General features: G+C 38.3%; 1 protein-coding gene across 2 annotated transcripts in view; it reads right to left on the reverse strand.

Moving 5' to 3' along the window:
* NTRK2 (neurotrophic receptor tyrosine kinase 2) overlaps positions 1 to 24,444 on the reverse strand; it is a 201,916-nt gene that overhangs the window by 41,783 nt on the left and 135,689 nt on the right. For both annotated transcript variants that reach the window (XM_018570374.1, XM_018570373.1), the window contains 2 exons: positions 22,327 to 22,515; positions 1,517 to 1,647 (listed from right to left, as the gene is read on the reverse strand). In XM_018570374.1, coding sequence (XP_018425876.1) covers positions 1,517 to 1,647; positions 22,327 to 22,515 — 320 coding nt within the window. The remainder of the gene's footprint in view (positions 1 to 1,516; positions 1,648 to 22,326; positions 22,516 to 24,444) is intronic.

Consider the following 24,444-nt stretch of genomic DNA (forward strand, 5'->3'; position numbering starts at 1 on the left):
GGGGATGCTGCCTGTGTTGATCATTTCACATAGGAAAAACACAATACCTCCCACTCAGCCCATTTCCCTCATCTTATCCATTCAATTTAATTGATAGGTTACATGATGTTCTGCTCTGAAAACCTGTACCATCCTACAGAAAATATTACTTTACAAAAGGAAAAGCTAAATTATGTGGGCTAGGATTCTTTATAATATGTGTTAGAATGCATGGTTATATTAAAAAACAAAGTGCTTGAAAAGGTTTGATTGGTCAGATTACACGGTAATCAAACACAACTGAAATAAAACAACCAAAAAAATTGTAGTCGGGTATTTAAATCCTCCTACCACAGAAAACTATTACTACCTACATATATTATATACACACACTACTCATACATTTAATTCATTTGGTAGACATGCTGCTTTTCTTGAGTATATGCTTAAAAAAAAGCTCAACGAGATAATATTCCAAATCATATATATATATTGGAAGGGTTTCCTGGCTCTGTTCAGTGTTTATATTGCTTTTTGTGCACTTTCTACTAATTACGCATTTAAGTGCATTTAAGATATTTAACATTTTATTACTGTTGGATTGTTATATATGATGAAGATACTGGGCTACAGTTTTAAAAATCAACCTTTATCTATTTGCATTGCTATATCAAATTGAAGTCTGTTATCAAATATATCTTTTGCATACAATATGGTATTTAATTTCCAATTGATATAAATATATAACAGAGCTGTACGAAATTACAAAGCCCCATAGCAATATTTTGAAGGGGTCCTATCAATATCAGGCAAGTACCCCTATTTATATGACTTTAACACTGGTGGTCAAAGGCAGCTGGTCTATAATGCACCCCTACTGGGTTCCATGTTATACCCCTTAACATCGGTGGCCACTTCAACTGGACACTAACAAGTTGTAGCCAGACAGTCTTTGTAAGTCTCTGCATGGTCTTCATATACAGGCAGGGCTGCTCAAAAACTATGCTTTATCCTCACGAGTCATTGCTGTGCTGTGTACCAAGGAATAAGAGAATAAGAGCTTCTCCCTTGCAGCCAGCTAAAACTAAGCTGGTTTGTGCAGTTTGACCAATGCACCATCAATGATGGAAAAGTTTGCATTGCTCAACTTAAGACAGTAGTTTTCCAATCTTTTTGAAAAATGGACTTGGCCCTTTCTACTCTCAGTGCCCCCATTGCATTTGTACAAGCTGCTATGGCTGTAGTTACGCCCATCACAAAAAATCCCTGATATTAGCTAGCAGAGAGACTCAACCTTTTCTCATAAGCAACGACTTGGCAGTTTTCTGGTTATAAAACAAGGGAAGAGTTAGAGCATGGTTATGTGTGTGATTTCGGACACTAACTGAAAAGGATAGTGTACTTTCCTGTGAAAGAGGCCACCATCTGAGACTGAAAAAAGTTTAATCTCAAACTGGGGATTTCTTTTATTGCAGATTTGTTGAAGTAGTTAGACATATGTCTATATGTAGCTAGATAGATATGATAGCAATCTTACCTTTACTGCCACAAGGATTTTATCCTGCTCTGGGTACAGGTTATAACATTCTGCAAGAAACACTTTGCCAAATGCTCCTTCTCCCAGTTCTCTCTTTAGGACGATGTTGTGCCTTTTTATGTGTTGTACAACTGTTAAAAAAGCAGAAACAAAATGATAGTCACTTTTCTGTTCTTTCAAAAGACTACTAGGAGTTAATATACAGGTGAAAACATCCATACACTTTGTAAAATATTTATATTTTTAAAATATTTAAAAACTGCCTAAATGTTTACTACTATTCAGCAAAAGTCAAAAAGGTTTGGCCTCTATGAACATTTGACAACAATTGGCTTCTCATGCAATCAAAACGATGTTTGAAGGCTTCTTGAGGAATCTTGTTCCAGGCCTGTATTTCTTAGACAGACAGCTGTTTAATAGTTGCTGTTTACATCAATAAAAATTCTAATTTTATTTTTCTCACAAAAAAGGAGGAACCTGATTGGCTGATATAGCAACCAATCTACTTTTGTGTTCATTTCTTGCTCCACATTTAATAAATCGGCCCTTTTGAGCCTGGTGTTTACACATTAATGGCCGTACCAGTCATATCCCAAATGTGTTTAAATAAAGTGATACAGTGGTTTGTTCATTATCTTGGTTATCCCCAATGCATGTCAAGTGATGGTTACTCTGTGAGGTTGGGCATCATTGTGTGTGTAAGTGGTGTGACAACAGGATATCCTGTCTGGCCATCATAGCACCCTCAACTACAAGCAATCAGTTCCATGTCTTATGTCTTGTGGCCTCAAAAATCAAAGTGCATGGCATTGTATTGTAAAATCTTGATAGCAAATCCCTTCCTAATGTTATCTGAATGTTCTGTTTTCAGTTGTAACTTTCTAGTTTTGGATAGAATTGGGAAGTGTTGGAATCCAACAGGGTTTTTTTGCTGTCTGTGCCTCCACTGCAGAGATAAATCCTTTCTATTTGTCCTGAATAGTGATGGGCCGAACATCCCCCTGTTCAGTTCGAATTCGTACTTTCGAACATGGGAAAAGTTTGAATTCGAACTCGAACTCAATGCAAGTCTATGGTGCTAGAACATTGAAAATCAAATGTCTCCATTTTGAAGCCTTATATGCAATTTATTGGCCATAAAAAGTGTATGGGGATTCGGGTACTGCCCTGGGGGATATTATTCAATGAAAAAAAAACTTTTAAAAAATACAGTTTTTAAAGGAGCAGTGATTTTAACATCACTTAAAGGGTAACAATAAACATGAAAAATTCCTTTAAATATTGTGCCTAGGGGGTCCCCTTAAACTACCTGTAAAGTGGCACATCTTTACAATGTATAGAACCTGCTGCAGCAAAACTGTAATTTCTAAAGAAATACATTTTTTATTTTTTAAAGTGTGCGGTTCCCTCTCCCAAACAATACCAGACCCTTTAGGTCACTTTTGTTAGGAATGTTAGGAGGGACCCCATTTAAAAAAAATAAAAAAAGTGTGGGGTTCCCCCCAAAAGTCATACCAGACCCTTGAGGTCTGGTAGGAATTTTAGGAGGGACCGCATGTAAAAAAACAAAAACAAATAAAGTGTGTGGGGTTCACTGTGACGAACACCTGCCACAAAATAGCATTTTGACAGATGCCAGCAATTTTTTAAACAATTGGGCGGAGCTAGCAGTGACAGCTAGCTACACCCAACTGTTTACAGTTGTAACAAGTAAACCATGATTGGGCAAAGTCATCATGACTTTGCCCAATCATGGCTCTCACAGTTTTCCGTGCCCTGACTGAGCAAAGTCTTGCACCTGACCTGACCATGTGTGGGGTGCCCTGACAGTTCGTGTGTTCGCTGAACACAAGAACTGCCGATGTTTGAGTCAAACAAGCCCGAACAATGAGCCCATCACTAGCCCTGAAGACTAATGCCACGAGAACAGAAGGTGACGAGAAATTCAAAATGTTACATTTGTCATAAGTGGAGGAGGTAAGTGGAAATGTTTCAATGCGGACACTGATGTTCTGCTGATAACTGTCTAAGAATTTTTTGTCTCACTTTGGAGAATTTTTTTCCTCATCCTGTGGATATCCCCAGGATAGGTCGTGAAGCCAAATCTCCCAAATTTGAAAATACAGCAAAAAATAAAAAAATAAATACATAAAAGAAACCCAGAGAGGTTTTAACCATTCCCCAACTCTATCCAAAACTAAAACTGTATGATAATTCCTTCATACTCAGCAACAACATACTGTATGTTGGTAAATGGGACTCTCTAATTCAGAATTGTATTAATATGGGGTTCTTTTCAATTCAGTATATACAAACAATCATTTATTGAAAAAAAGATTTAAAAGATGTGGTATGTTTGAGTATAACTTAAAATTGCATTGAACATCACCTTTGCAAATGTGATCAAATAGGAAAGATAATGTGATGACTAAGATTAATAAAAGTCACAATAAAAAAAATATATATATATATTATTATTGATAATTAATTGATTTGTGAATAATGTCAATGGGAGATGTAGCAATTTGCTATATGAATACCTTAAAAGGAAATTTGTCATGAAGAGAAGTGTGAGAAGGCTCTGATGGAAGATGACTCTTGGGTTTGATACTAGGTCCAGGTTAGTGACATTACATACAGTATTTAAGAGCTAGTATGTTGTGCAGGAGTTAAGGAATGTGTGTGCACAAAAATGCCATTCTGATATCCTTGGCAGACATACACATAAGGGATAAGCCAACTTGCTGTCACAGAACATTAATTACTTTGCTTAGCAAAACCTTAACATTGCAGAAATTTCCCAGGTCCTCTTGACTGGTTATCAATGACCACATGCAATTTCTGTTGCAGCTCTTATCCCAGGATTCCGGGCTGATGTTTATTATGAAAGCTGTGCGTGGCATTATCAGCATGTCACTTCCCCATGTACTTGTTGAAATGGTATGCTTTCCAATTTTGCATGAAAGGTCAACCTTATATTCTACTGTAACTGATCATCTACATGCCTGTTAACAAGCTCTCTATGGGAAACTTAATTAAATTTAATAAAATCAGGAAGAGTGAAGTTGGCTTGCAACACATAATGCACCTGAAAATTGGCAATAAATATAAGGAAAGGCAATTGTTTACTGTGGTCACACCTGACTTTTGAAGCTTACAATAGCCTCATTCAAGAAATAGACAATCTTTTCATCTGCCATTTATCTCATATGGTATACTAGAAAACTGATCTGCCCTGTTTATAAATACCAAGGTTTTCTAGCCATGCATACAATCTAGCCAGAATGTAGAATAAATAGAAAAAGCTAATCTGAACTTGTGGAAAACTTGTTGAGTAGATGGAGGTGCCAAATTTAGAAATATTTTGATCAAGTATCCTAAATATATTTTAAGGTTCACTGAAATGCTTGTTAGAAAGGCATGATAACATCTATAACAAATATCCTAATTACTCGTAATAGTTCTTAGAATAATACACCACATCCAATGCAGCAATCATAGTGTATTCTATGGCATTTAAGAAAATACAGAATATTTCTGTCTGATGACTTGTTTATTATACGAGACTGGGGTTCTGGCAGCAAGGAAAGAATAATACTGAGAATGCTGGAAAGTACTTTTAGAACAAAGTTAAATAACAGCTGGCTATGTCATAATTTTTTATAGTTCCTACAGAAATGCAATTTTTTGTATCAATTTAAGTAAAAAAAGGCATGTTACCTACCTAAGGTGAGCTTCTCGCTCAGAGCTGAAGGATGCCATTTCACAACTTCAGGAAATGGTGTGAGTTCTGGTTCAAAGAACCCACTGGCAGTTAGGTAATTCCAGGAAGCCTGTAGAGCAGGGGTTGACAACCCCCGGCCACACATGCTGGCCAGTGAACTCATTTTTAACTTAACTAACTTGCAATTGAGAGCTAGCTCGAGCCAGCTGTCAAATTTAAGTCTCACCCACCCATCTCCATGACGTAGCCAGATGACATTGGTGCACAGAGCCATGCTGAGGAGGCCCTCAACGGTCTGTCCAAGCTCCTGCCTGGTGGATCCTTCACTTGCAGCCCGCAGGACAGAAGAAGGAGTGTCGCTCACCCCGTGTCCGACCAGAGGTTCTACTGAGGTTCTACAGATTTTGTCACCATACTGCCCATCATCAGTAATCAGAGCACAGAGCACAGTGTCGGAGGATCACCCTGCAATAGTAATAAATGTACCACATGCCCTCTGCATACTGCTCACCCACCCAACATTATCCCTCATAACTGCACACACACACATAGGCCCCCTACAGTATCTTGATCCATAAACAGACTCCTCCAGGCTCCCTGAAGATACCTGCCAGCAGTCTACAGTTAGAAGTCTACAGCCCTAACCCCTTCAGTCTCCTGTGTTTCAACTCTGCATCAGGTATGTAAAAAAAGCTGAGTTTTATGAAGATGCAGTGTTTAAGGCTGGTCTGAAGGTGATACACGCACAGGGATCACACTAAAACTGTAAGTCCAGTTTACCTTTTAGTTCATGTAAATATGTTTTGTGTGTGCACCACTTATTACATTTTTTTTCACTTGCAGTTGTGCTGCTATTGGCAAGGTAAACACATTCAAATAATTAGTGAGTTTAACTTACTATTAGCAGTATAACTATGGGGTCCATTCACAAAGCTGCCGAGGGCAGCCGAGTGAATGACCGATCAGAAGTGAAGTGAGCCGAACACCATTCGGCTATTCACTTCAGGCTGGTACGGCTGATTTCAGCCGAAAAAATTTAAATTTAACTAACACTACAGTGCACTATAGTTCATTGGCACCCGGGTGTCTGATGGTTGTAAAAATGGCACTAGGTGTGTAAAAGGTTGCAGACCCCTGCTGTAGAGCTATAACAGGCCCCTTTCAATATGGACCTTGGGAACTTAATGTAAATAAGTTACTTTTGTTCCATTTATATTCTGTTAGGATTTCCTTAAGTTAAAAAAAAAGAAACAAGAAAGTTAGAGGAAATAACTCCAAAGTAAGGGAAATCCTTATCCTCCAAACGAGTGGAAGATTTCCCTTCTTTTTCTGTTCCAATGCCAACTTTTTCTGTTCCAATGCCAACTTTTTCTGTTCCAATGCCAACTGTGTCCTAATGAGGACACAGACAGCAACAAAAAGCAAACAGGGGTTCTAAACCTTCACCACTGTATTAAAAAAACACCACTGCAGAGGTGACACCCAGCAGATTTCCATGCCCTGCAGGACCTGGATGGTGATCAGCTCCGGTCATACGATGTGAGGGGTGCTGGGGGTCTGGGACATGGGATTTGCGGGCAAAGATTCTGTGCCTGCTGCACACAAGCCACACTCTGATAGATGTGACAGTCCAATTTACATTCCTTCTGGCTTTCTTAGCTGAATGACACACACTCATCTCTTTCCTGTGTGCACAGGTAAAAGAAGTAATCCCTCATCTCATAGTCTACCTGTATGATTGGTGTACACATTACACAACCACTACCCCCATCTAGCATGAGCGTTGTACGCATTCCATGTAGCCTCAAACATCACACAACAACAACTACTACCCCCAACTAGTATGAGCAGAGTGCACAGGGCCAGATTTTCCCACTAGGCAACATAAGCATCTGCCTACAGACCTCCGCTTGTCTGTATTATTATTTATTTCTTTTTTACAGTCCTCCCAGTTGACTGGGGACGTGCGACCGCAGAAAGATATATCTATATTTATATATAGATATTTGATATGTTAAGCCAAATAACATTGAATTTGGTTGCCTAGCACTGATCTAAGTTGTACGTTTCATTGACAGATATATCATGCCTAATGTTAAAGGAGCCAGGAGTCAGGAAGTAAGCCTGCCTATACCATACCAGGAACATTTCTGAAAAGTTTGAAAAGGTAAGTGATCTGTTACATCTCAACATCTGCAATAAATGACTAATATTGCACAAAATAAGGAATGGCAAGGGATACTGTGAATTACAGAAATGAATTGACAAAATGTAATAATTTTTTTTAAAGGAGAATTATGGGGAAAATGAAATACACTCTTCCCCATAATTAGAGCCGATGTGGGACTCTATTGATCGGGAACTGAATGATATTCACTCAGTTCCCGATCATCTCCCTGTAGAGAGCGGTGACTGTCAGTCATCACTCCCCACAGGGATTCCCCTCCTCCCTTCTCTGTTCCTCCATCACTGACTGCAGGGACGGACAGGGGAGGGGACTGGCACAGCTGGCTTTATCTCTAGAGAGGCAGAGCCAGCTGTCAATCAAGCAGTGGGGTGGATCCCAATAATATTGTCGGGATCCATCCCGGCTGCAGCGCGGTTCTGCGTTGTCAGCAAATAGTTTTGGGTTACAGCAGGACATAGTAAATATCCTGCTGTGACCCAAAAGAGAACTATGGCAAAAAAAGGTTGGCTCATAGTTCTCTTTTAAATCAGCCTTATATATGATGAATATATAATGTATGCATTGTACTTAAACTGGCCCTACTGAACTAGAATTTTGTTAGATAACATTTGTAAATTTGTTTAATTGCCTAATAGTTAATGGGCTAGTGATGAAAAGAATCGTATTTTTGCTGAACAAATTAAACTAACAGTGAATGTGATTTCCGTTCAAGAAACTCAATTAATTTCAAAATAAAAGGTTAAAATCAAACAAAAGTTTGAACGTTATTTGTCAAGCCTCTGATGGCATTATCAAATGGTCTGATCACATTTTTTGCATGCATGTTCGTATGCAAAACTACCAGTGTATGACCAGATTTAGTAAAAAAAACTTTTTAAGTCCCTCTGGCCTACTTTACATCAAATTAGTCAAGATCTATATTTTAGCATTATCCAGCACTTATAGTTGTGTCTTTCTTAAGAATGGATGCGGTATCGTAATTAACAAACATGTTTCACATCAGCCCCAAAAATGAGATTTCTTTGAACAATACTGCTACTTCAACCACAAACCCATTATCCTGTAGAATGCATCCTGTCACAGAAATATGTTCTGTATAATCTCATAAATTTCAACTGCATGTTTTTTTTATCTATAAACATTAGAAGAACAGTTTAAATTAATCAGTGGGTGAATGAAAGGAAACTGCTTACCACAATAAAAATAGCAGAGCTGAACACAATAATTTGATCTATGTGTTGTTTCATTATCTATGACATAGTGGGGGAATCAATAAAAAGTGTCTGAGACAAACTGGAGCGCAGCCAATCAGCTTTTAAGTTTTTATTTTCTAAGCTGTATGGAAAAAATGAAAAGTAGAAGCTGATTGGTTGCTATGGTCAACTGCACCAGTTGAGATAGACACCTTTTTGTTAATATTTCCCTATGGGTCTATAGCTACAGTGAAAATGTGAACCTGCTGATACAATTAAATCTGTAAAAGAAGTCGTTTAGGCTCCGTTCACACCAAAACGTCAAGTTTCAGGTGTTTTCTCTGGCATTTTGTTTAAGTGTCTTTGAGTGTTGTAAAGTGCGTCAACGCACATTTGTCAAGCTTTTTTAAGCGTTTTCCCAAGCATTTTGTCTCACCTTTTTCAGCTTGTGCTGTCCTCCCTTTCGTTCCCCAGTGCTTTTTACAGAGGAAGGCTAGCTCTTGCACCACAAACACGTGAAAAAACTTGTGTCGTGCATTTTCAGTCATTTCTATTGGCGTCTATGGGGCCAAAAGCACAGCAATCTGCAGAAAAGTAGCCCATGTTCTTTTTTCAGTGACACGTAACATAACGCTCAGGTGTGAACAGGGGCCATAGAAAACAATATGATTCGTTGTGTTCAGTGTTTTGAAGCTCTGAGCTACAAAATGTCTAGGTGTGAACTAGGACTTAATACTTGACTTTTTGGTGGGTAGTAAGAAAAATCTCAAAGAACTGTGGCACTGCTGCCACCTGACACTTTAAAGTGCATCAGACAGCATTTCCCCCACTGGACGCCGTGGTTCCTCCCACCAGCAACTATGTGTAAGTACTTTCCATCTTTTATGGGCAGTTACTGATTTCATTTTATTCATTATAGTGAAAGGGTACTTTTAAAGGGATTTCCACTTTTACAGAAAAAGGAAAAGGCATTCTTACCGCAGTAGTATGCAGTTAGAGCCCTTTTATTAATTTTTTTTCACAGTTCACAATAAACTATTTCCTATTTAGGTGAAAGTCCAAAGGGGCAGTTCACTACTACATGCATGGAACATGCACTTGACTTTATAAGGACTATTTCATTGAAATTTTATTAACCACCTCCTGTTCAAAAACGGCCGGACGGGACTCTTCTGGATGCAGGTGGGCGTCTTTAAATGTCCTTCATGCCCTCGCCCGCACGCGCGCCCCCCGCCTGGCGGGAAACCACCACAGCAATGGCTGTTTACATACAAGCGGTCCAGCGTCTGTAAAGACGCCCGATCGCTTGTATGCTGCATGTCTCCTTGTATGCTGCAGTGCGCCCCCCTCCTTACCCCTCCTCGCTGTCCCCACCGCCGCTGTCCCCGCGATCCCATGTGTCCGATCTGGGACTGTCAATGTGGGTCCATGTGGCTATGTTCACTAAGAACGGAGAGAGATTAGTACACAATCTCCCTCCACTCTCCTCCCCGGTCTCTGAATGCAGGAGGTGACATTTACTACATCACTTCTGCATTCCACTGTCACTCTCCGGTACAGAAACCGGAGAGACGCTAATGAAGCAGATCTGTGCTTCATCAGCTTCTTTGGGGGTCCCAAGGTGACATTAAGGGTCCTAGAGACCCCTGATGTCTCCATAAAGGGGACCTGTCACTGTAATGTGATATCACATAGGGGGATTCTTATCCCCTATGTAATAACAATAATGTTAAGTGTAAACAAAACATAATTGGTCACAAAATAAATCAAATTTACACACACACACAAAAAAAACCCACATTTTTTTTTTAAAGACCCCCACGTAGATGCATTAGGTGCGCCTACACACAAAAACGACAATTGCACCAATTATGCAGCACTTGTTACATATCATTGCGAATGCTGGAGTGAGAGCAATAATTTTAGGGCCATCAATCACTGTTAAAACTAAACTGATGAGCGGTGAAATCTTTTAAAGTGTCGACTATGGCCAATTTTGGGTGTGGTAGATTTTTTCACGATTTCGCTGGCGTGCACAATTTTAAGGCTTGACATGTTTGATGTCTATTTACCCAACGTGACCCTATCTTTCATATTTTACCCAATATTGGGTAATAATAAATGTTTCCTAACATGAAAAAGGTAAAACAGTTGTTTTTTTAAAAATTTCCGGTATTTTTTTCTTTATATAGTCAAAAATAAAAACCGCAGTGGTAATTAAATACCACCAAAAGAAAGCTCTATCTGTCCTCAAAAAATGGTATCAAATTATTTTCAGTACAGCGTTTCATGGCAGAATAAATGTCAGTCAAAGTACCGCAGCGCTGAATACTGAAAAATGGCCTGGACAGGAAAGGGGTGTAAACGTTGCGGTCAGCAAGTGGTTAAACAGTAGTTTATCACTAGGATTGAGCTCAGGTCCTGACCAAACCTGAGAGCCCAGTAGGAGCTCCCCCTGAACATGAAGAAAGCTCTTTCCGTGCCGCCCAATCAGCTGTGGGCAGGGAATTCCCCAGCAGCAGCTCGATGTAAGCAAAGGGGAGAAATGCAGTGACATTATTGAACTTATATGGTTACATGCCTATATCTGGTAAATTACATTTAGCTAATATGGTTATGGGCGATATAAGCTAAATGACGTCAACATAAGTATCCCACCCCCACCGATGGCAATTCCTTGTTCATAGGAGCTCCGGTTTAGGATTTGGTCCGAACCTAAGCTCATCCCTATTTGTCACCACCTCACATAATTTCCTTTCATGTTTTTCTCAGTAGACACCTCAAAGAACCTCACAATTTTCTTTAAAAAGTGTTTAAAACCAGATGCAATGGGGTAATTTATCAAAACTGGAGTAGACACAATCTGGAACAGCTCTGCATGGCAACCAATCAGCTTCTCTCTTCAGTTTGGTCAGTTAAGATTTGAAAATGAAAGAGAGAAGCTGATTGGTTGCCATGCACAACTGCTTCAGATTTTGTCTGCTCCAGTTTTGATAAATTCCTTTCATTATGTTTAGGTGGGCTAAAAGGAACCACAAAGCCTCCCCTAGTTTGGAATCAATGGTTTTCTAATTTTATACTTAATCTGGAATGGTTTGCATGGCTCTGCTCACCATCCTGAAACAAGGATCTACTGTGTTTCTCCGGTAATGTGACAATCTTTTGTGAACTGACTTTTATAGACATTTTAACAAGTGCTAAGAGACCACAAGATAAAATAATGCAAGAAATATTGTGGATGATTTCTGATAACCAGTAATATTGTAACTGATAACCTAAAGTAACCACTTCTGTGGTTAGCCAATTTATATTGTATAACCATGACAGAAATAACACACAGTAAAGCTTTTTAAAAAAAAAATAATAATATGTATATTATATATTTATTAGGGATGCACAGATACTTTTCGAGTACCAGTGCAGATACTTGGCATTTTCATGAGAACTACCAGGGTTTCAGCGGTTGCAGCTGGGACCTGGCTTTGGCACTCCACCACTGTCCTGAAATCATTAGTCGATATTGTTTTAGAAAAACTGTCACATGACAATAAACAAAAATGTATGAGTACTCGTACTTGTAAGTATTCGGCAAGTACCAGTACTCGTACTCGCAAAACTGGTATCTGTGCATCCCTTTATTTATATTTATAAAAACAAAATCATACATTAAAAGAGAGATGTACAAATCCCAGGAGCTCCGTGTGCTCCTTACAAATGACAGCTGCCTCCTAATTTTTTTATTTTTCTCTAGTCTAGTCTTGGAGCTCAAAAGTATCGGTACATGTACTCATACTTGTACCGAGTACTGTACTTGGTATCTGTGCAACCCTAATATTTATAATATTGTATTTATTTATTTTATTTCTTCTTTTTTTCAGCAAACCCCAGGCCCATCATAGTTACATTTACAGTATCTGCCCCTAAATGAATGTCAAAAGATAAACAAACTACATACAGGACTTGATCACAATGGGGTTTTTTTCATTTTGAAATTTCGAGAGGTATGCTGCTCTTAAGATGTATCAAATGAGATAACAGAACATTATTAAGGATGACCGCACTCAGGAATTGTGCATGGTAAACTAGAAAATACTACTGTTAACACAAGTGTAAATTCTTTGGTCTACAAATTGCTACAAAATACTTTTCAGCAAATTAATTGGCTATGCTTTAACATGGCAACAGACAGAATTTTGTAGACAGGCCAGTTTGTACTGCTTGTAGTTCTCCTAAATAATTTCGGGGGAAAATTGTGCCTGGATCTATGAATCTTAGCAAACGGTTTGCATCACTATTCTGCTTAGAAAAATCACATCATTTATACCTAATGAACAAATCAAGATGGTAATGGTAGTGCATAGAGCTTTGCACTGACTGCCCTGTACATTGCATGCTTATATATACCTGTTTAGTGATACACCCACTCTGCAAATTGCATTCCTATGTTAGGAACTTTAATTATTACATAGTCCCTTCATCTCCATGTACTTTCCCTTGGGCTAAGTGCATGTGCCTCAGTGGAACTACTTTCAGGACAATCAATTCAGCTCTTAAAACAACTATATCCTGGTTAGTGACCCTATAAATCTAACAGAGCCATACTGTCATATTGTACTAACAGAGAAAGGACCTGGGAAGCTGGCAGAGCTGACTAATTAGAAACAATTCATTTTATAGTGATGGCAGAAACATATGTATTATGTTCTATAAAAGCCCAATAGATGTCACAGTAAATCATCGAGGATTCTTTTTCTTGCTCTGTAGAGCTGGACTATACTCTATTTTTAGTGTATGACTCTGCCTGGATGTCCCTCTGGGCCCTCGATTTTGGGGCGTGGAATGCTTATTTTTAGTTAACATTTTGTTATGTATAACATCTATAGTAATTATAACAAATGTATATAAAAAGCATAGGGAGAATCAGAATCAGACTACAGAAACTGTTTAACTTGTTTTTCCAAGGGCGGAGATGTTCTAGGGTGTAAAAATGGTAGGTATACAAAATTTAAAAAAACGATTAAAAGCTTATCACCCTTTTAAGATGTCTTTAATGACTGTCTTAAGCAACTCAGAATGAAAAGTGATACGTGGGCAAGCTTCAAAGAAAAACTGGTTTTAGATATAAGGGTATTACAAATAAAATATTACCTCATTATTGCTTCTGAAACTAATATTACTAATGGTCCATTCACACCTATTTTGTTCAGGTGCATTGCAGTAATGTGTCTTACCACAACGCTCCATTAACACGTTAGTGCATCGAGGTGCCTCTGCACTCTTCTCAGTGAGCATCCTTCCCCGCTCCGAGGAGAGGGGGTTCTGTAGTTCTCACACACTTCTTGTCCTAGAGTGACAACGCTGTTCCTTCATTGTGCTTTAGCCTAGTTAAACCCAAATACAAGATTTATCACCTCAACTACCAGGCCAATACTTATCTTATCGAGCTGATAGGTATGTGTCGTCTAAACATAATTGTTGTTTGCACTAGAACTGAAATTGCAGTGACCTGTACATTCTGTCCTTATATCAGTTACTTCTTTTGATGCTGATAAATGCACCATTTATTGGTAAGGGCATATTATAGGAGAAAAGAGTGTATATATATATATATCTATATCTCTGTAACATCCGTGTCCATCCATTTTTTTCCTCCATCTTGTCGGTCTATTGGGAGTCGGATGTAAATGGACACGGTGCGTCTGTTTAAATTAGATTATCCCCAATCCGGCATGATCAGACCCAGCGAAATGGAACTCTGTTCCATTTGTGTCTTCAGACCTGGCTGGAGTTGTGGGTAACCGGATGTAAATGGACGCCCGTTCATTTAGACCTGGATGCCCATAGACTAGCATTGGGCATTCGATCTGGTCCACCTAAAAAACTGATCAGACTACCCGTGTGAAAGAAGCCTAAAGAAGAACCAATATATTGTATAGTAAGAAAATGACAGGGAAAAATGTGCATAGCTGCACAACATGAATAATAAACCTGCCTTGCTTCCTTTCACTTCTTGATGATAAACGATCTTGACCAGTTAAGTGTTAATGAGGCAGAAGAGACCTATTGAAATACAGGCCATTCAATGGGGGTAGGAGGTTTTTCATAGTTAGGTTGTATTTACCTGCTTAATTATTTTCTTTGTCTTTAAACAAATGGCAGCATTATACACATACAATTGTGTCATTAGGACCTTTGTGTCTACACAATGTTTTATTTGACCTATTATTCTACTGATTTTACCAGGCTGTTTTCTTTCTACTAACCATGACAAAACTATAAGCCATCCAAAGTTCAAGAGGATGTCCCACTTCAGCTTTCAAAGAATAAACATCATTCAAAGAGCCACACAAGTTTCTAAAGTCGCCAGAGAAATAATCAGTCAGTGGAATCGATAGCATAAGTTACTGACCTGCAATTCCCTTAATAGTGCCCACTGAGGCTTCAATGTGAAACTGTGGTTGGAATCCTATTCAGATCCACTCCAGCCCACTAAATTATGTCTTTGTTAGGATATCCAAGTGATGGGAAAGGGGAGCTAGCAGTGAGCAAATTGTCTCAGTAAAAAGCCAATTTAAAAGATCTTTAATCATGTGTTAACATTCTATGTAGAGGGGCAATTCCTCAGTGCTCAGTAATATTACATAAGATTGATAACTCCCAAGCTGTTCCTAAATTCTGCACTGTTAAATATGTGAGATAATTAATTATTATAATGTAGATGTCTTAATTACCAACACACAAAAACTCTCCTCCGAATATGAATATATGTGCACCAGAATACTCTCACTTTTTTGGTCACACCATGTAAACCATCTGCCAATCTCCAAGTGCAGACTTAAAAGAGGGTCACATCTTGAAGTGTTTCAATGTTCCGCTGCTATTTTTATCCTTTAACATATCCAAACATAATAGATTGAAGGTCTATTTTCAGAACTCTGTCATGCATTTATTTTTTCTAAATTAATCTCAGTGATTACACTAAGCATGGATGTGTATCTTGCATGAACAATATTTTTTGCCTACTTGGCTGTAAGTGAAAACTTAACTTGTAGCAAAATATTATGACAATTTAGACCTATTCTCAACATTATACATTGACCATGTTTTGGTTAGTGTAAATAGTATTGAAAATGGATCAAGCTATGCTATTCCTAAAGCAGTAAATAAATGATCTTTTCCAGAAAGGAAATTGTGTCACTTATGTCCAGGTAGAGCCATACCTATAGAAATACATACATTTTGTTTTGTTTTTTTTTGTTTTGTTTAGGTGCACAGCAAATTTGGTACAAACCACGACAGAATAACTGTGCAAAATATTGTATCAGGTAGACAGGTGCAGATGCATGGGTAGATAACTTAAGCCCAGTATCAGAGGTCCTCATCCAACATGGTCATTACCTAAAGTTTGTTCAATAGCTTGTGCATGACATTTGTCTTTGGATGTTTCACTGGTTGTAATTGCAGCCACATACAGTACAATTACCCTCTAGTGAACTTTTTTACACCTGGAAGGAGGCCAATCACACTTTAGGATAAAGGCCCTAAAACTACTGCTCACACTAGCAGTTCTGGAACGATTACTTGTAACATCTACCTTTAACCCTTTAACCTGTTCTTTTTATTGTAAGAAGATGTTTGCTAAAAAAAAATATATGATGTTCTGCTGACACAGTGACTGCTGGCATCTTGTAACTTTCAACTAAGAGTTATTTTTGGTTATTATGCCATCTCTGAGTCCTACCATTTACAACATCTGAGCCCTGAAGAAGGGGGAGATTTTTTGGGCCCCGGAAATGGGTTGCCTGTTTTGTGTTATCCTGCTGTGAACTAGTACTGATATTAAACAAATTCGGACACTGGAACTTTTTGTTTGGTGTTCTCATTGGATTGTACATGTAGATCTTCAACTCTGTGCTCTGTTGTGTGGAGAGCAGCCTTACAGGAGAAACTATGCACTGTTATAATCTTACTGACTCACCAAAATTACTAACCCAGCGCCTTATTTTCACACGTTATACATTTTTAAACTGATATTTTATGCATCTTTACCTTTTAAATAAAATCTATATTTTACAATAAAACGTTTAATTAAACCAGTTTCAAACCTTTTTGGTTTTTTTAAAGGACATGCCAGAAAATGCTTGCTTTCAGAATGTCTCTCTCTAATAGAATATCGCTACCAGATCATAGAAACAGAGCAGGCATAGAAGGGAGTGATAGGAGGAATACATGTTTCACTTTGTTGCATACATTTAATCTTAACCTGTATATGTCTGTAAATAACAGTTTTTTTCCCATTGTCTATTGTCTATTAATTGTCTATTAAATATGTGATGCAGCCAAGCACTCCATCTGCTGGGTGGAAATGTAAATATGAAATATCAATTTGCACTATTTCATTGATGTCTGGTTTAAAATGTAGTTTTGTTTTTAATTTTTAGATGTGAACATAATAAAGAAAATGTATAACAAAGATACATTTTATTTTAAAAATGTTTAGTTTGTAACTAAGATTTCCCAGCTTAACCTAGAGAATCATACTTATAGTTTTACTAAACATGTGTTGAACTTTGTTGGCTGTCACATTTAAATAAACAGTTCTGTAGGAAATCATTATTGGCTTAAGCTGTGTTCAGTAAAAGTGTTATATAGGTTTGTATTACTTACTTAGCATGGCTCTCCATAATGGTATATTGCAAGGGAAAGCCAAATGTTTTACTGGTTGTAATATTAAGGATATGATTTATGCTAGGGAGCCAAAGCTAAATAGCTGTATAAAGTAATTGCAGAGAATTGAAAAGAGTGTGCTTGCCCCAGGTAGTGTGTCATTTATCACAATGCCCCAGGGAAGTGCTTACCCAAAATAGAAGTTGTTTAGGTTTGTGGGGTAGTTATGTTAAGTATTTATGTTAGTGCTGGAAAACACATACTTCTAGATAATTGCAGACTTTGTATTCTTTGCATACATTATTTCTCTTTTCTTTCCCAGTGGCCATATTAACTAAGGGCAGATTACTAGATCTCCTTTTACTTCCTTGATTTCTGGCACATGTGACTAGACGTGTGACTAGGACATGTGACCAAAAATGCCTTTCCATGAGATCTCGTGATATTACAGGTGAGATTTGCCAGCAATGCTCTGTAGATGACAAGGCAATGCCAGTGTGCATTGCTTTGGCAAACTGAAGTAATTTTGCATTTTCAAAGCAGGAAGTGAATGCTCTGCAAGTGTATGTATTTCAAAATCACAGCATTTTACACCTGATATGTCTATGTTATTATTAATCATCATACATAGAGCGATGCATTGGTAGAATTTGATTTTTGAGTGTAAAGGTCCGCTTTATTTTTCCTTTATAGTCATTTACCATCGGGTGGAGGAGTTACTTTTCTCTAAGTGGAAATTCACTTTTTTCCCTTTCACTTCAGAGCTGTATACTGGCATGCAGTAATAACCACACTCCTCATTATAAGTATCCTCTCACAGACTTGCAGAGGGGGTGTGTCTGATCTATCATTTTTCCACTTCCTGTAATAGGGTAGCATAGTTGTTGGCTCTGCAGCGGATTTGCAAGGCAGTGTTGTCACCTTGTGGACAGAGTAGTCTTAGATGGACATGTATCTACTTAAAAAGTGTCAGTGGGAGGCGGGCTTTAATTTATTTATCTTTTACTTAAATTATATTGAAAAACAACATGTCCATCAAGGACTACTCTGTCCACAAGGTAACACTGCTATGCGAATCTGCCGCAGAGCAAACAGCATTGTCATCTTGTGGACAGAGTAATCATAGATGGACATGTAGCTTTTAAATGGAATTTAAGCAAATTATAAATACATTAAAGCCCACTCACACTAATACTTTTTAAGAAGATACAGCAACAGATTTTTTTTTTCTGAGTTTGCACTATGTGAATAAAAGCTGAATGTTGTATGTACTACAATAGTTTGTTCCAAGCCATGTAACTGAAACATTTGCTGGATAGCTTGGCATATTAAAGGAAATTAAATGTAATATGGGTTGTTCTTACCCTGTACCTGCTACATTTGTTGAGCAACTTGGCTTGTTACAGGAAGTAGAAAAATAAAGGATCTACTGGAAGGATCAACAGGTAATATAAATATGTTACAGGGGGGCTGCTCTGCTAATGATATTGACAAACTGCATCATATATGACACTTTTGATTTTTCCCATAGTTACTCTTTAAGGTAAAGTGAATGAACCTCCTGACTTCATCACTGTTGCACTGCTTGCAAATAACATTGATATAAAATCACTACATACTGCTCCAATAAATAAATGTTTTTTTTCATTTGGCTAGAGTAGTGAAATGGTTAAACCTGTCGAGATGTTTTTTTTCCCTTTTTGCTGTCTTGTGTCCCATTGTGGAGAATTTCCTTCATTTTCTGTCTTGAAACAATTCTCTCTTAATCTTTTTAAATCTCTTTAGTGAAATGCCCCCCTTGTCAATGTTCCTGTCACTGGAACAAGTGTCCCCATTGGAAGATTTCCTGTCTCAGTGACTGGCAATTTTAGATTTTCACTCACTTTCTGTTCCAGGAAAAAACAGCGAGGGTGAGCCAATAAAAAACTGATAGCAATTAAAATCTGACAGAGATTGTAATCTTTCCCTGCTATCCAAAGCGAAAAAAATGTTGTCTTTAGAATAATATATACACTATACTGCCAAAAGTATTGGGACACCCCTCCAAATCATTGGATTCAGGTGTTCCAATCACCTCCATGGCCACAGGTGTATAAAATCAAGCACCTAGACATGCAGACTGCTTCTACAAACATTTGTGAAAGAATCGGTCGCTCTTAGGAGCTCAGTGAATTCAATCATGGTATCGTGATAGGTTGCCACCTGTGCAATAAGTCCATCCGTGAAATTTCCTTGCTACTAAATATTCTACGGTCACCTGTTAGTGGTATTATAACAAAGTGGAAGCAACTGGGAACAACAGCAACTCAGCCACGAAGTGGTAGGCCACGTAAAATGACAGAGCGGGGTCAGCGCATGCTAAAGTGCACAGTGCGCAGAAGTCTCCAACAGTCTGCAGAGTCAATAGCTACAGACCTCCAAACTTCATGTGGCCTTCAGATTGGCACAACAACAGTGAGCAGAGAGCTTCATGGAATGGGTTTCCATGGCCGAGCAACTGCATCCAAGCCTTACATCACCAAGTGCAATGCAAAGCGTCGGATGCAGTGGTGTAAAGCAAGCTGCCACTGGACTCTAGAAAAGTTGAGATGTGTTCTCTGGAGTGACGAATCATGCTTCTCTGTCTGGCAATCCAATAGACGTGTCTGGGTTTGGCGGTTGCCAGAAGAACGGTACTTGCCTGACTGCATTGTGCCAAGTGTAAAGTTTTGTGGAGGGGGGATTATGGTGTGGGGTTGTTTTTCAGGGGTTGGGCTTGGCCCCTTAGTTCCAGTGAAGGGAACTCTTAAGGCATCAGCATACCAAGACATTTTGAACAATTTCATGCTCCCAACTTGGTGGGAACAGTTTGGGGATGGCCCCTACCTCTTCCAACATGACTGCGCAACATTGCACAAAGCAGGTCCATAAAGACATGGATGAGCGAGTTTGGGGTGGAGGAACTTGACTGGCCTGCAAAGAGTCCTGACCTCAACACCTTTGGGATGAATTAGAGTGGAGACTGCGAGCCAGGCCTCCTCGCCCAACATCAGTACCGGACCTCACAAATGCTCTTCTGGAAGAATGGGCAAACATTCCCATAAACACACTCCTAAACCTTGTGGACAGTCTTAGCTGTTCACAATGCAATGCAATGAAACCACAAACAAGAGGTACCCACATTGCATTATGTCATGCAGTGGAAATGTGTAACCGGCGGCATGCTATAAACCCTTGATCTGGAACCTACATTGGGGCTCTTGTAAGGTGCAGCAAGGAGCGTTTTAACTAAACAGAGCTATGTGCAAGCACTTGCTGTCGACAACCGCAGCTTATCAGGTCAGGTGTGACTGGTTTGCTTTAATCTCCACTTCACTCTTTCAGCATTTCATTATATAAGATCAAACGTGCATGTATATATAATTTCAGGAGCTTTTATAATTATTACCAAATGTTCACCAGTACTGAACTTTACAGGCAAGTGGTTTTGTTATTTCAATGATTTGATTAATCAGGGACGCATGAGAAGGCCGAATACTTATAATTAGTCAAGCCAGAGAAATGCGTAACAAGTTTATGTTTCATAAGTAGCGTTTTGTTAGCGGGCATTTCGGCACATTTAAAGGTCTTTTAATCATACTGCTACTTTGCCGAGATACTATATGAACTCTATAATTCCAAATTACTCTTGGCAATATTATACATAGTGATCAACAGTGTTGACATCACAAAAGTTGCCTGTGGTCTGCTGATAATTGCATTACCAGTAAAGGATGATAGTGTATTTTGCAGCAGAAAAAGCTCTGCCTATATTTATAAGAGGGATCTATTAAACTTCCTGCATTGTAGGGAGAAGTCTGAAAGCTATTAATTTGCCTGTGATTAGGAATATATGGTTGGCATATAATGGCCTAACGACAGATCGCTGAAAAATTTCACTTGGTGACTATCTGTTATTACATGGGAAGTGTTTTGGGCAGTAAATCTGCCTGATATATTTTTTATGCACAGATAAATCTTTACAGCATGTGTTGCAACACTCTAAAAGGTTTGAGGTAAAAAACAAAAAGAATAATGATTTCAGCGGATGCCAGAACTCATTAACCCTGTCATCGTATATTTTACAAAATATATTAATCTCATAAATGTCATTCTTGGCTCTACAATACAGACTACGACCATAGATATAAGCACGACTATTAACAATAAGAAAATTAAAATGTTTTAGTTTTGCAGGATTTTTTGCATAGATTCTGGAATTAAATTCACAAATTAAATCTGTCATTCGTATAAGTAAAATTATGCAATGCCACTTTTAGCCAATTATAAGAAAGGAAGTTCAACTACAGAATTCACTATTCTGTCTCTCTGTCACAGCTATTACGAAGCCAACCGATAATGTCTTAATGTACACATTCTGATTAAGGAATCTCTGGACAATCGCCTTTAGATCTACCAGCATTCATGTAGCATGAAAGCCTACATGGACAGTCAATTTACTGTATCTCTAATTAAGTAGGCCCTAACACTACAGAATTGTTGGTAAATCTTAAAAAGATTGTAAAATTAGATTACAACATGTGTGTCCAGCATATTTCCAATACACTTTGAATAATGTAGAAAACAATTATAATGGGCAGTCTGGCTGACAGGGAGTGCTAACTTTAAAACCATGTGGGAAAGAAGTAACACAAAATACAGATGCGGTTTTTTCCAGCCGAAGTCCTTAAGAATGTAATGTTATGTAAACCTGGGAATTGCCCACTTTTAGGTCAGGTGACAAAAGGGAGGCATTCTTCAAACTGTGTTCCTGGTCTGTATTATCTAAGTGGTGTCAGGCAATGAGCGGCTTCTTCACTCTCTGTTCGACCAACACTGACATTTGACCTGAAAGTGAAGGGGTTGTTTGCTGCCTGACCCCAGTTGCATATTGAACCATAACATAATTTAAGGGTATTGAAAAATAGGCAAGGCACCAGTAATATATTATGGCAGATACATTCATGCATTGCACCACTTCAGTATTTGGATGCTTGAATAAAAAAACATTGTAACTTACATGTATCCGGTTTAAGATGGCTATTGGTAATTCCAAAATACTGGGGATTTTCAATGACGGGGATCTTTGTCATACCAATTATTACTGCATCAGGACCTCCTTCTGAAGAAGATGGTGTGTTGCTACCATTTGAAATATGGTGCAGAGGGCTGGCTGAATCGTCATCATTACTGATCACAGAAGAGGGACCTTGAAGAGGAAAAACAAACTCTGTTACTTAACAATAATTCAACAAGCATAGATACACCAGCAAATGATTACAGGATAACTTCTAGCAGGCCTGATTAGTGAGCATGGTACACCTAGCCTAGGACTAGGTTGGCAAGCCCCTACATAAAAATATCAAAAATCAAGATTAGTCTGCAACAGTTTCATTTGCACTTAAGGCAATAATGGCAGGTATACTGTGTTCCATTACTGAGTTTCAAAAGGTGTGTAATACAACCTGCCACTACTGCAGCTCTTGTTTTACTTTTCATAAAATAAATATCACCCAGGCCTTTGCTGTAGCTAAGGGGGTGGCTTGTTGGGGTCCTGGTTTAATTATTAGGAGCACGGATTATCTACTGTTTGCATGCGGTCAACAAATAATAAGAACATTTTTGTTCAAACTACTGATCTTGCAAGAGTTAAAAAAGGGTTGGCCAAGTTTGCAACCAATGCTGCCATGTTAATATAAAAAATAAAAAAAAAGATGTGTGAGAGAATGCTTCCACTCTCTTATATAGAAATTAGCAAATGAAATGAATAAAATACCCCATGGATATCCTTTATAATGTACCCAATGTATATGGAAACTGTAGAAACATTTTAAAACTTAGCTCTGCACTCCTTTCCTTTGTGTTATAGCACAGGAATTATGTAGAATTTTCTGCCCTGTGCATAAATGTGTACCAGACCAACATTATTGTGCTTATTGATGTCAAGATCAAAACGAAAGATCAAGTAGAAGTCAGGTCTTAAAAATGTAATCTCATGTCTCTGGGAAGCCCTACAGTTAAAGGTTTCTCCAGTCTCCTCCACATATATTCATTGTTCGTGCACAACCTGCTTGTGTCCTGGTAAGAATCAGATGGAGGCCGCAGCCAGGTAGTTTAATGCAATGAAGTGTTTTAAAATGGGCATTATGCCTACATTATTTTCTTTGGATTTCTAAGATATCGTTCTTTGAACCAGATTTTCAATTTTTTAATGCAAGGAAGGTATTTGGAAAAAGAAGTTTCCAAATACCAAAGGTTCCTTGTGCTTACTTTATTTTAATTTAAAATACGTGTTCTAGGTGTAAACTGTATTCCAAAACCATTATGATAAAAACTCTCTGTCTCTCTAGCCATTCACTGGTATCTTAGCTTTACTTGTGGTGTACCATCCAGACCCTCAAATATGGAATCACCCTGCTGTACTTAAAAATAAATAATTAAATAAAAATGTATTGAAACGGAAAAACCCTCTGCCTTCTACCTGCCTGTAGATATAACAGACTGGTTCTATAAATTAACATCTGTAAAAATAATCACTGGCGCAAGTAAGCTAAACACACAGGAACAGAGTTGCTCTAAGGAATAATTGAATGCAGCCTAACTCCCTTGCCTGCAAGTGCCTAGGGATTAAGAGGTAAAATAGGTAAAGTTTTAGTAGTGTGTGCCTTCCCATTGGGAAAGCCAGGTAAGTGCATAACATGCTGAGATTAGGCAGGGATGCTTAATTTCATGTGACAACTGTAATGATCAATGTAAGGGTCCAGCATCACTTGATGTGACGTAGCTATAGAGACATATTACATGTAAGCTAACAATGTGATCTGGGTTATCATAGGTCTTAACATATAGTGGAGTAAGGTTCAGATTTTCAATGGAATGCACAGTATTTATGTTTTGTGAACCTTTAATTTCTCCATAAATAGTCGAGATAGTACGTTTACTTTGTACACAATCATGAATGAAAAGGAAGTGATGTAGATCACTTCCCATTCCTTCATAATTGCGAACACAATGAACATACCATGTCCTCAATTATTTACAAACACTCAACAATCACTGATCGCTGAGTGTTTGTACCAGCTCTTCATCCTGACACGCTGTCACTGCCCACACACCGCTCTCCTGATCTGTCACAGGA

The sequence above is a fragment of the Nanorana parkeri genome, unplaced genomic scaffold (genome assembly GCF_000935625.1).
Source record: "Nanorana parkeri isolate BGI_ZX_2015 unplaced genomic scaffold, ASM93562v1 scaffold1523, whole genome shotgun sequence".
In the NCBI taxonomy this organism is placed as follows: Eukaryota; Metazoa; Chordata; class Amphibia; order Anura; family Dicroglossidae; genus Nanorana; species Nanorana parkeri.